Raw genomic sequence first — 13,950 nt, forward strand, 5'->3', positions numbered from 1 at the left:
ATGCATATTTTCAGAAAGATCTTTATGATTTGTCAGATCCTTGTGTTCAAATTAATATTTTTAAAGGAAATATCCTTTTGCATTACCAGGAGTTCAAATTCTCACCATGGCAACAAATTTATATCCCACCTTTTTATCTTGGTTTTGAGGATTTCTATAGTAGATTTCTTGCCTAAGTGTATTAATTTTAAACATTCATAGCATAAATGGTATTTTGTGATGGACATACCTGCGTGCTTTTTTTTGGACTATAACAGTCAGAAGAGCAGTGTAGGTATTTCATGTATTACCACATTTCCTAAATATCCATCATTTTCATTTGGGAAATTGTAAGCTTGTTTAAGGAAATTCAGAGCTAAAAGATAATTCTCTACTTGTCCTTTGTTCCTTCTCCAGATCATGTTAATTTAGGCAGACTTGTTTGATGTTATTTTTGGATGATGCATGTAAATTAAGATAATTCTAGGATAAAGGAAGATTCAAGAATGGTATTCTAATGGAGTCATAAGTTGGGAATATTCCATAATGAGTGAATTTTTAAGGTTTGGTTTTCACTGGAGAAAAATCAGGTGTTTTGAAAAGATTCTTCTCTAATTTTCCAACATACAAGAATACTTAATGTAATTAAATGCCATTGGAGAGTGTTCCCTACCAATAACAGTCAGATTTAAAACTATATGGAAACCAGTAGGCACAGTCATGCTTTCTTCTGGAGGGGGCACAGAATAGGACTGAATCTTGAAAACATATATTGCAAAACTATATATGTAATAAAAATTATTTCTAGAGGTGTATATGTATGAATTAAAGGTCTATGTAGTTTTTTATTCCCCAGCTTTATCTGTTTGTGTAGTTTAAATTATATTTTGAAGTTAAACAAAAAGAATCCTCTGATAAACATATTTATTAAATGTCTTGGGATTTTTTTTTAGATAATGAAGACATTAATAGTGGCTATACTGCTAGCTGGTGTGGTTCCACTTTTGCTGGGTCTCCTGTTTGAACTGGTTATCGTTGCACCTTTGAGAGTTCCTTTGGATCAAACACCTCTCTTCTATCCTTGGCAGGTCAGTTGTTCCCATTCTTCTGCTGTTGATACATTGCTTTACTTAGAAAGGGTATGGGAGTTCTTGTTTCATGTTCATTTGGTGCTTCAGAGCATTTCCCATAAATATGTTTCTATGTGGCAGAGAAAAGACAGCCATTCTGGGTGTGAGGAGTATTTAAACCAAAATGATAGGCTTAGGAATCTTAAGTATGAAAAGTTGAACTTTGTTGGATGACATCAGAATACCTTTGCACTTTTTTCCATAAGTATAATTGTAAAGTTATAGACAGAAGTTAGTATAGCTGTATGTGTATGCACAGACACGCATACTCTGTGTGACCTTTCTGGAAAGCTTTCTGCCTACAGCTATGCAGCAACAGGTTCAGCTGATTTTTTTTTCCGTACAAGGTATTAATTCAGTGATGATACAAACTATGAATAAAGTTTTGACATGCTTTATTCTGCTTTTAGGTTGAGATGTCAAATCATTAGTAAAAGATTTAGTGGTAGTAGCATTTTGTTTTTCCTCAGTCAAGTCTTGCAGGTTAAGGCAGTGCAAACTTTTTTCCTGCAAGTTGGTGGAAGAAGTGAAGATACAGTGGATTGAGTGACAAATGCTTGCATCAGCTAGGCTGAATTATGACAGAAGTTGTAACTCAAAGAAACCCTGAGGGAATGATAATTAAAAATATCTAGAATGTGTATTACTAAATAACAAGAAAGTGTTCAGGAACAGTGATTTTTCTAAGCTGTCCACAAACAAGCTTTCATTTACTTTCATTATCCAAATGTTTGAAAGCCATAATACAAAGAAGAATTTGTCTGCTAATTTAAGTATTCCATTATTTTTATAATACAAGTATACTGTAGAGGTCTCTGAGTAAATTACTAAGTCAAGACAACATATGATTGCAGTAGTAGAGGATCATGATTTCCAAACGATTTTCAAAAGAATTTGTAACACGTGAAGTTCTAAAAATTCTTAATTTTTCCGTGTTAGTTCTTTAGAAGTTTGTAATTAAATATACTGAAAGATATTATTTTCATGTGGCAGAGCTTCCTCAAAATATCGGATCAGAGGGATTTGAAACTTGTTTTAAATTAACAAGGAGTTATTGAAATTGAGAATAATTTCAGTTCACAAAAGAGAGTTACACAAATGTTACATACTTGAGCAAACACAAAGCAACTTCAACACTGACTTTTTTTTTAATAAGTTTTAAAATTTTTTAACGTGTCTGGGTTAATACATGTTAACAAAAGCTGTCTCTTGAAATAATTGGTTAAAGAAAATATATTTCCCCAGCAGTTTAAGAAAGTTACTTAACCTGTTATGTCTTAAATCTTACCAGTTCTGTAGCTGTTTATTCTGCCTTGTCAACATATAGTTTGCATTTTATTTTTGGTGATTTTTATCGAAGAATCTCTTACAAATGTCTGTAATCCAGAGAGGATTGACTCATTATGTGCAATGTTTACTAGAAGCCTATAGTTGTATTGTGTTCTTTTAATTCCATGCCATAATAATTGCTATATATGTTAAAACATAAATTTTCCGCTAAGTAGTGAAGAGCATCGCCTTGCTCTGTTTAGTTTTGCTCACATCAGGTAGGGTTTTCTGAACATTTAAAATTAGAAAAAAATGTTGTTTCATGACATGTGTGAGCATCTTTTGTACCTTGTTTCTCTTTTTGTTTTTTAAAGGAATCAAAATAACTTCTTTCTAGGTAAATGTTAGCAATGTTAATTAGTTTGTAACAGAATGTTAGTCTGTTGCTTTAAATAAGTGTAATGCTTTTATTTTGTATTTCCTTTTGGTTTACTAGTAGTAGCTGATTTTCCTGGTTCCAGGGAGCTGAGTATTTTACGGCTGTCAGTTAAGCTTGAGAGCATCCTGTTTTTCTTAGGAGTTTGCAGCAGATGTCACCTCCTCTAGACAATGTCTCATGTAATTGGAAAAGTAATCATTTTTTCACTTATAAGTAATATTAACAAGTTGCTCTACATGCTTTTGGTTTCAAACTATTAAAAGGTATGTTAATGCTAACAGTTTATTTTTACAAAATTAGGACTGGGCTCTTGGAGTTCTACATGCCAAAATAATTGCTGCCATAACACTGATGGGTCCCCAGTGGTGGCTGAAAACTGTTATTGAACAGGTATGAAAAAATTGTCCATGTGAATTACCTGTATAATACATTTTGTATGTCTTTGGAATGTGAGAGTCAGAAAGCAGCGTTACTGATTTAGTAATGGAGTAATTTGAGTAAAACTCAACTAGTTTTATAGAATCCTTTTGAACTGTATAGCCAGTAAGATACACTTAACAATAAAACAAAAATAAACCTCAGAAATCTGAAATCAAGAAAATGCTGCATATACTTATATGCAATTTTAACAGGTTTGTATTAAAGTGAAAAACATCATTATTTCTTCAGATGAGTTCACATGTGTCTAAATACTGGACATTATTTATGTCCATCACTCAAGCAGAGAATTTCTGCCTTCTCCTGAGCTGCAAAGATTCCTTCATTCGTAGATGAGTGCATATGAAAGACAGCATTTCCATTCCCCTTTGATTATTAAGCAAGACAGAACAGTTTCTGTGGGTAGTTCTGAGTCACACAGCCTGTTGCTTTCTTTGACAGCAGTATTTTTTTCTTGATTATAACCTCTAAGTTCTACACTTACCATCTCAATGAAGTATCTCAGTCGTTTGTTGGAAGGTAACTCTTCAGCCCTGCACTATATTTAATGGCTATGGTGCATCTCCTGGCCTCTGTACAAAAGCTGCCTTTCTTGATTAGGCCTAGCACATAGTCCCAGTTATTAAACTGTTTACTGATCACTTTAGGTGTCACACTAGAGAAATGCAGCCTTAGTTCTGTGAGTACCTTTTGATGTGTACCACAGCTCTTGCTTCCATTTTGCATGCTCTCCCTGGGCATGTTTGTTACACACATGCTCTCCTGAGCCATCCTTAGAAATGGTTACATCCAGATATGGGACAGAGGCCATCGTCTAGCTGGGTGTGGCAGCCATTTGAAATCTGTCTTTTCACATGATTAGTCATGTTGAGACCTTAGCTCCTCAAGAATTGTGGAGGCTCTCTGTTCATGCAGAGACTCCACATGCAGAGGCTCTGGTCTGCCCAGCTAAGTACAAAGTGAGATCCTGTTTTGTGCCTGTGTTACCAAATTTAATAGATTTGCTCTATTAGCATACACAGGATCCTCTTTCAGCAAGTTAATGGCACAAAGCGGTCCCAGGTTACCCCAAAACCACCATCCACTACTCTATTTAATGATCTTTCAGCTGGTCTCTTATACTCCTGCAACCAAATCACAACACTATTCCAGATTAAGTTGCTCTCCTGGGCACTAACTAAATGATTTCCTGGAACCCTCATGATGTGGATGGGCAGAGAGTCTTGCCACCTTTGACTGTGGCCATAGTAGTTTTCTTCAAGTCAGGAACACTTGTTTCTTCTCATAAGGAGAATTATGTAAACCCTTGTAATTATTACTGTAAGCACAAAGCGTGGCTTTCTTGATTGATGCATTCTACTTGTAATTTGTTCTTCTTAGGTATATGCCAATGGGATTCGTAACATTGATTTACACTTCATAATCCAGAAACTGGCAGCACCTGTAATCTCTGTTCTGTTACTTTCCCTGTGTGTACCGTACATCATCGCTTCTGGTGTTGTACCTTTATTAGGTATGTATACATTCAGAATACCTGTTTAGCATCTGATGGTTTAGAGCAATGTAAATATATCTGTGGAAATAAAACTTCAAGCTCCAAGTTATTAAAAACACGTTTAAACCCCCCCACCACTATTCTGCCAGCAAATGCAAATGTTTAAGCATTGCTGTGCCACCTTAAAGGTTTGGGGTGTTTTGAGAAATGCAATACATTACTCTGACTGGCTTTTTAATAAATCAAGTTCAGAATACATCAAGACCGTGGGACTGTGTAATATCTAATGGAAGAAATGTAAGGATCTGGCTATTTTGGGAAAGGGATGATTACTTCATTCCTTCAGATAGTCAACCTTTAATTTTAGTCTGTCTTTAAGAGCTACACTAAGCTTAGGACATATTTTCTGACTTGTCAAATTCTAATAGAAGCTTAGAACAGGTGAAAATATTGGGTTTGTTTTGAGGTTTTCATTGAGTATTGAAGTAAAATGTAAATTGTAAGTATAGATTCTTTTTCTCAGTCCCAACCTCTCACTTGCTCACTTGAATGCAGACCTTTATAGTGTCAACTTTTTTTTTTATATGAGGTATATAGAAGTCAATAAGTAAGAAGAGCTGATAAGCCCATTTTTTTTTAGTGTGGATTTTCACTGTGTTAGTGGAAACTTTAATGCTACAGATGAAAAAGAACAGCAGCTGTCATGTTGGATCTGTGATACAAATTGATGTATTATTTATGGATGTATTCTTTATTTCACAGCCTTTCTACTGAAGTTACAGTATTACAAAAATTACGGAAGCAAGTACAGAAGTAGAAATGCACGTGTTCCTTTAGCCGTGTTAATTATGTGAGGGTTGTGTCTTATTTTGCAGGAGTTACCGCTGAAATGCAAAACCTAGTTCAGCGACGGATTTATCCTTTTCTGCTTATGGTGATGGTTTTGATGGGAATTCTCTCCTTCCAAGTCCGCCAATTCAAGCGCCTTTATGAACATATTAAAAATGACAAGTGAGTATATAGTGTGGGTTTTTTAATTTTTCCATTTTTAATTAGAATAACAACTTCAGATTAAATATAGGTGTTGTAGATACTTAGAGTTAAAAGGGATTTTAAGAAGCTTTCTGGACAAGTGACCCTTTGAGGCAGGCCTAAACTGTTCTTGACAAATGTTTTATCTGTGGTTCAGGTAGATAAGCACAGGACTAGACTGTTGTTTCAAATGGAAGACACTTCCCTGTGTCTAACTTGCATGGTTTTTACCACAAACAAAGCTGACTGCTTGTTTGTCTTCCCCTCTGCAGTCTTGAAGGACAAGTGAATGTAATAATTATGACCTATTTGGAAGTAAAATCATGTCTCAATCTGTTGTTTATAAAACCATTTCTTCAACCTTTTCTCCATAACTATTTTTCTTATTCTTTCTACTTGTTAGTCCAATTAACCTGTTAAAGAATGTTCAGTTGATTTGAGAGTCTGTCCTTCCAAATTTTGTACTGTTTTCTGATGTTTTCAGTAATTATGACTCTGTATTATTGAGATGCCTGAAAAAAATATTAATTTTCTTAGTGCTTTTTTTTTTCAGGTTATCCAGCTTAGTTTCTAAGCTTTTTTTGTGTTATCCATATTACCTTATTTTTTCTGTTACCCTAATTACCTTATGTGTTGATTATTTAGAAAAATAAGTTTTGGATACCAGCAACTAGTCTTCCTAGGCTGCTTTTGTATTGCAAAGGAATAAATGAGTTTGTGTTTGTGTCCTGAGTTACCCTAAAACAGTTTTCCACTGTCTACCAAAGAATCAAACCTAAAATAAACTTAATTGAATCTTAAACATTAGAAAGTTACAGATACACTAAGTGTTTGGTGTAAATGTGAAATTAATAGTATCTAGAAATACTGAGGCAGCTGTAACTACAATTAAACTCTCAGCAGATCAGTTTATATTTTAGCACCATTTATTTGAGCCATGTGACTTAAATTCTGTTCCCCACTGGCCTTCATAACATGTTCTGTAGTATTTGACCTACTATAGCATGTATAGCTGGTATTAATATTTACAAATGGGTTTTGAGATAAATATTAGTATCTTTCAGGCAGTATGGATATTGAATTGTGTTAATGTTACAAGTTGCTTTCTTGTGTAAATCAGGCATGTAAACAGTATACGAAGCTATGAAAATTACTTTTATATTAAGTGAACTTATTAAATATTATAAGCGCCCTTGTAGACATGAAGTTTGTACAACTTACGTTAATTATATCATTTCAGGAAGTGAGTATATACAGGCTTTTATGGTATTCTAAAATGTACAAAATGTATGTGATGGTTGGTTGGTTATGGAAGTGTGAGAAAATGAGTGATGGTAAAAAAGTTTCCAAAGGAAATTGCAGGTTTCAGGGGAGGAATTCATAGGTGTATATGGCTCTTGTACAAGTAGAACCAGCATACAAATAAGAAGCATGGAAAGGCATTTAGATGGCAAAAAGTAGAAGTGTGAAACAATGATATAGAGGAGGTAAGGAATAACGTGAAAAGTAGGAAAACTGCTAAGCTGATGAGATGTTGAAACAGAATTTGAATAAAGGAGCATTGCAGCCCCTAGGCTTGACATGGAGTCACATTAGGGTATTTTCTCTCTATTTGAGTAAGATTGAGTTGCAGTAAAAGTTCTTCCTTTACAGTATTTACTTTCTTCAACCAGGGTGTTTTTCATTGGATATATGAGCTGAGCTTCTCTTACCCAATGCATGTTCTGCATTGCTGCAGATTCATTTTTGAACATCAAACCTTATTAACACTCTCATTTGGTTTTATACCTGAATTGTTGTTCCAGATGTTCAAGTGGTAGTGGCTCCAACAAACACTGCAAAGATGCTCTTTTAAGTATCATCCAGCAAAGGGGCTGGGTATATAAATAATGCAAACACGGTCTTTATATTTCATATTTTTATTCAGCTTATATATGTCTGAATTGTATGATTACTGAGGTTAGGGCTGTAATACCTGTATTCCATTATGAAACACCTGGATGTTGAGAAAGAAGATGAGTATATGGTTGAAGTGCATTAAGTGGGGAGGGATCACTTCTGCAGCAAAGGAGATAGAGTGGATTTGTGTTACAGAATGGTAGTAACTTTTATTAATTTCTCACTGTTTTTACTATAATCCCAGGTACCTTGTTGGGCAACGACTTGTGAATTACGAACGGAAGTCTGGTAAACAAGGCACATCAACAACTCCACCTCAGTCTTCACAAGACTAGATGGTCATATTAAACATGTTGACCTTCCCTTTGCCTTTACATGTCTTTTTTTCATAGACTCTTCTTCAGTCTTTGGATATCTCTCAGTAATACTCTCAGCAGTGTTTGGGCTTCTGTTAGTAGCATCCAGATAGCAGTTAAGGCTCTGTTCCTTATCTGCATTTTCTGATGTTATCAATGCTGTCTGAGGTCTGTATATGTGTAAATAGAAGTATCCTGACACCCTAAAACCTCGGATTAAAAAGAATGTGCATTGTACATCTTTTAAAAAAGTATATTAATTTATTAAATCTAGTTGTCACTTTATTTTGGACTGCTGTTCTGTTGACAATGTGCCACAAAGCAATAGTGCAGAGGCAAGATGTTTTTATAAAATTTGGAGCTTACTTTATGGTGTTCATAACAGTTCTTATTGTAGTAATATAGTATGATTTTTTCATGAGTGGAAAGGCCACACAGCAAATATCGAAAGTAAATAACTGTCCTTACAGTCAGCAATGAAGTGACAGTGGTGAGAACATAATGAACTATGTATCTTGCTGTCAAGTCTTTTTTATTGTTTTGTATAACACCAAAGCTGTTGTACATTTTCTATTGCCTGATTGTTTTTCATGTGTCTGAGTTTGTAATATTGTACAGTTGCTGTTAAATCAAGAATATATTTCCTCTCTAAGAATTCAGATGTACTTGTTGAGGCTCAGCTGGGTTTTTCTGTTTGGTTGCGGGGCAGGGGGGGCATTGGCTTTGGGAATCAGAATTTCCTGAATTGAAATGGTAAGTAAAAAATTTATTAAGGCTAGGTGATGAAAGCATTTAAAGGTACCAAGGAAAATTAGGTGGGTTTACAACTTAAATTGTAGCCAATTTCTTAACAATAATAGAATTTTTCAGGACCTCAAAAACAGGGAGGAACCCTAGCTGATGTGTTTGCACAGAAACATAGAGCATAATGTACGCAACATTCTGACATGGTCCTTAATTAAAGAGCTTGAAATAATTTTTCTGTAAGTAACCAAAGTTGCAAATTGTAGTATGGATTTTATATTGCGCAATTACTTTAAAAAAAAAAAAAAAAGAAAAAAGAAAAAAAGACCACCACCAAAATATCTCTTTTCTTTCAGAATTGGTCACTGTGAATTTTTATGGGAATAATATTGAGAAAGTGATTCATCATGTATCATTTATTGCCTGTGAGGCAGGGAAATACATATGCTATTAAACATGCAAGGAAAAGTTAGCAGATTTCTTTGCAAGGACATGGTCAAACAAGAGCCACCAAATCAAGTCTGTGTTATTTCTATATGTAGATAAAGTTCTTTGTCAGTAATGTTTGGGTTGGGGTTTTTTTTATGTAGATATTTTAAAGAAAATACCTGAGTATCACAAAGCTTTAAGTAGCATCAAACCATATGCTTAGACTGCAGTATTTTCCTAGATCAAATGGGCGAAATGTGAGTATCTGTTGCAGTAATCAGAAAATTGATGGAGCTTTTAACTTGCTACTCAGTACGCTGTCCTTCAGTATTCTGTATTTAGCCATATGTATATATAATTAATATTTGAGAATCTGGCAGGTGCTTCGAGAGTGTCATCTCCTTCTACTGAGGTTGCATCTCTGATCTGGCATATTTTGAGCTACTGTGGTCCAGCTGTGATGGTGGTAGTGCATTTTTTGGTGTCTGGACTCAGGTTCTAAAGCAGTGAGCACAAGCCAAATGCATCTGAATAGAGTGGCAGGAGGATTGGTCTGTCACTATCAGAAAGTCAGAAACTACTATTTTACAGAATTACTGTTGTCTCAATGGTTTTGAACGGCAAATATTACCCTTTGGAGTGATTTGTTAGGAAATTCCAGTGAAATGAAATAATAGAAAAATAAGCAAAATACTTCTCTCTCATTCACTGTTGCTGACTAAATGCTAAATTGAGTATTCGCTCCATATATTTTTGATGTGCATAACTATTGCATTTGACTATTTACAGTGATGTACATTGTGGGACAGATATATTTTCACAAGATTAAATTTGCTGGTAACATACATTGTTACTTATACCAAAATTCTGTCTTTGACATATCTTTCATAAACAGTTCCAAAATGGTCTTGCCGCTCAAATATTGCAAGCACTACTGTGCAATCGTGCAGAATTTGCAGTAGTGTAGTTCTTGTAACTTGGCGTTTTTATTCAGACAAACTGGTCTTAACATTAAAATTTATTAAGAAAAAGCCTTTGTGCTGTTTCTTATTACTGTTATTTTACAAGTCATGACAGAGAAAACTGAATTGGGCCAGTCACATAATGTGAACTGTAACTATTCTAATCTAGCTTGCATTATCCATATTTGCTTTTTCTGGTGGAGAACTGGTTTCAAAGCAAACAGTTGTGTTTGCTTTTGCACTGCTTTACAGATCCCAGGTGAAGTTTGTTTCTGGAACAGTTAATCATGAACTTTCAAAAAAAATCTCCTTATTTTTTACATCTATTTTGACAAAGAAGGTGAAGGTTGTATAAAAATGGAATTAAATAATGCTACTTTTATTGTTTTAAGATTTAATAGTTTGCCTTATTGTGCTCTGTGTACTGCTCTGGGATAGAAGCTTGTCAGTAAACCTTTAAGTTAATTGGCTGTTACTAAGACAGCTGATGAACCCTGTACCAGTGGCTCCATCTGTGCTTAAATAATCCAGCGTGCAGGGGTCTTGTATTATTCTTCAGGTGGGAAATACTCTGTGTGTGGGTGTGCTTTCACCACAATTTGTGTTGACTTCTGGTCTTGAATAGGGAGGTTGAAGAAGCAACTGGCTTAATTGTATCCCGTTTGTGGTGTTGAAAATCTAATGCCATTAGTTCTACAGGCCTTCATCCAAGAACTGTCAGATGGCTCTGGCTGTCTTTTGCATACTGAAAGAAGTTAATTGCAGCATGGCTTTGACTATTTTTCCACAGATTATCTTATATTCATTAAAAATAGCTAAAACTCTGCATCCTTTCTCTGACTCCCCCTTCTCCACTGGGTAAAGCCTGAGTTACTAGTTTTCGGTTTTGAGGGCCATCTGGAACATGTAACTATTTTCTGTCAATAATTTCTTCAGTAAGATGCCAGCTCCAACACCAATTACAGTATTCACATCACTTTTCAGCTGAGTGCATTAATTCTTTCCTTGCATTCCCCTAAGTTCAAGCAAATGTCTTCATAAAAATCTGCACAGCAGCCCCACTATTCTTTAGAGGACTCTGTATAAAGCCCTTTAATTACAAAGCACAGTGGTTTGGCAATTCACTGCCCAGCATGCTGATCCGTGTCACTTTATTTCTTTGTACTCTGTCTGTCTGTCTGTCTATACCTGGATTGAAAATTCTTTATGACAGAGTCAGTGTTCTTGTTCTGCTTGCACTCTGCAGCCTGGGCATTGAATGATTGGGGTTCTTAGCAGAAATGATGATACAGTTAATAAAGACATTAAACAGGGAACTAAATCTTGGTGGTAAAATGAAGTTCAGGATGGAAAAAAAAAAAATAAAGCTGTCTTCTGAAACAGACAAGAAAACAACTTCTACAAAGCATAATGGTAAGTTAGAGCTCTCTGATATTTCAGTTCTTAATTAACTGGAACTAAAGAATTGCATAGTTACAAGCAATTATATTAAATCTATTATTCCAGAAAAGCTATGCTTCTGGTTTTAATTTCTTCCTTTAGACATTACCATAAATCAAGAAATGAAGCTGAAATCAAAGTTACTCAATAATGGAAATATTTGGAAGATGGTACTTCCAGAGGTCAAATACTATTCTGAAATAAACTGAATGTTTTGAATTCAAATAATACAGAGGAATGAAGCAACGAGATTATTTCACAACTCTGCATATCAGTTATGCTGCTTATTTGCCTGCTTGCTGTTATCTCCTACTTGGGGAGTAGTGGCCAATGCCAAAGCTAAACAGGCACACTTTTTTTGCCCTGTTTGAGGAGAAATCAAACATATCTGGAGTTGTTCAACATCAAGTTGGGGGGTGGCACTTAAGCTTCCATGCCTGATTTATGTTAAATCACTCTGCTTTCAAGAAGTGTTTCTGTTCCTGGAAAATGACACTAGTTTTACCAGGAGAGAACAGACTTTCTTGTTGCTTACAAAAACAGAGAACACTGCAAAGATTGTTTATTTATATTGAATAAAGTTTATACATTAGAACCTATACAGTGAAGATCTGCATTGGTGTGACTTGTTCAGCAGGTGCAAATTGTGTAAATGGCATGGTTGAGTTCAGTAAGAAATGTGCTGAATCTAAAAATACTGCTGCATTATCATGAAGTAGACATGGGATATTTAAGCTGGTTCTGACCAGGAGTCATGGAAGCAGCAGAAGAATTTCTAAGCTGAAGTCAGGCAGTGCTGCTATAAAGCAACAATTACATCTATGGATATGCTTTTAAATACTCTATATAAAAGATGGATCAGTAAAATGCATGGGGGGAAGTGCTTAGCATCTAGGAAGAATCTGAGTTACTTCTTTCACTGAAGCTACACTTGTGTATTTACTACCTCTGGTTTCACAGAGTTTGATCAGCTTTTTCTTAATGTAAAATGTTTAAACCTTGCTACCTTTATAACTTTGGGCCAAGCTTCTCAATATGACCCATCAATGTCCCTCCCACTGTGCCTTTCTGTGATCTCTTCCTGGTTGAAGGGGATTTGTTAACCTAACAGCCACATTACTTAACTTTTGTAATCCTGAGTTTCCTTAAACAACCTTGCATTAACTTGCCTCTAATTAGCAACTGATGACACACCACCAACCCTGAAAACCTGAACCTGAAGCCTCCTACCTGTTGATCTTAATTTTTTTTTACTCACCAACTCTCAGAATTTATTCTACTCTAGTATTTGGTATGCTCTTTTACTCTTCTTCCTTTTATATCCATGTTTTACAGTAATCTTTAAGCACATGTTTTAGTGTAATTGCATGTGAAAAGCATGCTGCTTTTAGCTAAAAGCATTAGTTCTCTGAAGTATCAATTACTTCTTAAAAATGACTCAATATCCAAATATGTCAAACTTGAAACATGAGTAATTATGCACATATTAATACTTTGTATATTGTTAACACAGGAGTAATGAGTAGAAAATGTGCAGTACATCTTGTTCTGCTTATAAATCAGGAGTCTGTGTAGTAACGATGATGGTAGCTCATGTAACTGCTGGTATTTGGGTCTTCTCCATCTCCCTCTCCCTACCCCACAGTTAAATCCAAGATGATCTCTGGCCAGTCAACATCAAAGGAGAGAGGAGAGGCATTCCCACACTGCTCTCTCTGCTGAGGTCAACAAGCATGTCCCCCTGCAGTTGTTTTATGACTTGATGCAGTATGCTTTGTTAATTTTTGTTACATGTAAGCATTTATACTAAGATCAGTTTAGTCATACCTTTACAGAATAAGTATGTTCTGGAGCAGCATGTGATTAATTGGTCTCTTATTTTCCAATTATTTTTCATTCTTGTATGAAAATTTTAGCCTGTCGCTCTTTCCAACAGTTTGCAACTCATATAGATGTTCTAAGAATACGTAGTTCTTCATTAAATACTCATAGAAAATCTTTCCTCTTAGATGCTGCTGTGTCCCTTAATGTGGTCTGGCAGCTTTATGCATGATTTTGCTGCACTAGACCAAGTAAGTGAAGAATTGTGGGTATGACATTTACTGTTCGAGCATCTTTAGTAGTTCCAAGTGCATCCAAGGACTGCAGATCACAGAAAATATGAAACTTTTGCTGTTTGTCCATTATCCCTAGACAACTTTGAAAAACTGCATTGTGAAATTAATTTAATTCCATTCTGTAAACCCCTGTGGGATGTTTGCTACAGGTCTGCTTTTTTTGCTATAGCGTTCTTCATTGTTTCAAAGCATCTGCCCATTTAAAGGGTATGTCATGATAT

At 35.2% G+C, this 13,950-nt stretch overlaps 1 protein-coding gene across 2 annotated transcripts in view; it reads left to right on the plus strand.

The window, feature by feature from the left end:
- Positions 1–10,243, plus strand: part of MARCHF6 (membrane associated ring-CH-type finger 6) — a 54,754-nt gene extending 44,511 nt beyond the window's left edge. For both annotated transcript variants that reach the window (XM_065831205.2, XM_065831204.2), the window contains exons 22-26: positions 933–1,067; positions 3,118–3,207; positions 4,636–4,768; positions 5,626–5,761; positions 7,926–10,243. In XM_065831205.2, coding sequence (XP_065687277.1) covers positions 933–1,067; positions 3,118–3,207; positions 4,636–4,768; positions 5,626–5,761; positions 7,926–8,016 — 585 coding nt within the window. In that variant the 3' untranslated portion in view covers positions 8,017–10,243. The remainder of the gene's footprint in view (positions 1–932; positions 1,068–3,117; positions 3,208–4,635; positions 4,769–5,625; positions 5,762–7,925) is intronic.
- Positions 10,244–13,950: the final 3,707 nt, after the last annotated feature.

The sequence above is a fragment of the Patagioenas fasciata genome, chromosome 2, assembly GCF_037038585.1.
Source record: "Patagioenas fasciata isolate bPatFas1 chromosome 2, bPatFas1.hap1, whole genome shotgun sequence".
Classification (NCBI taxonomy): domain Eukaryota; kingdom Metazoa; phylum Chordata; class Aves; order Columbiformes; family Columbidae; genus Patagioenas; species Patagioenas fasciata.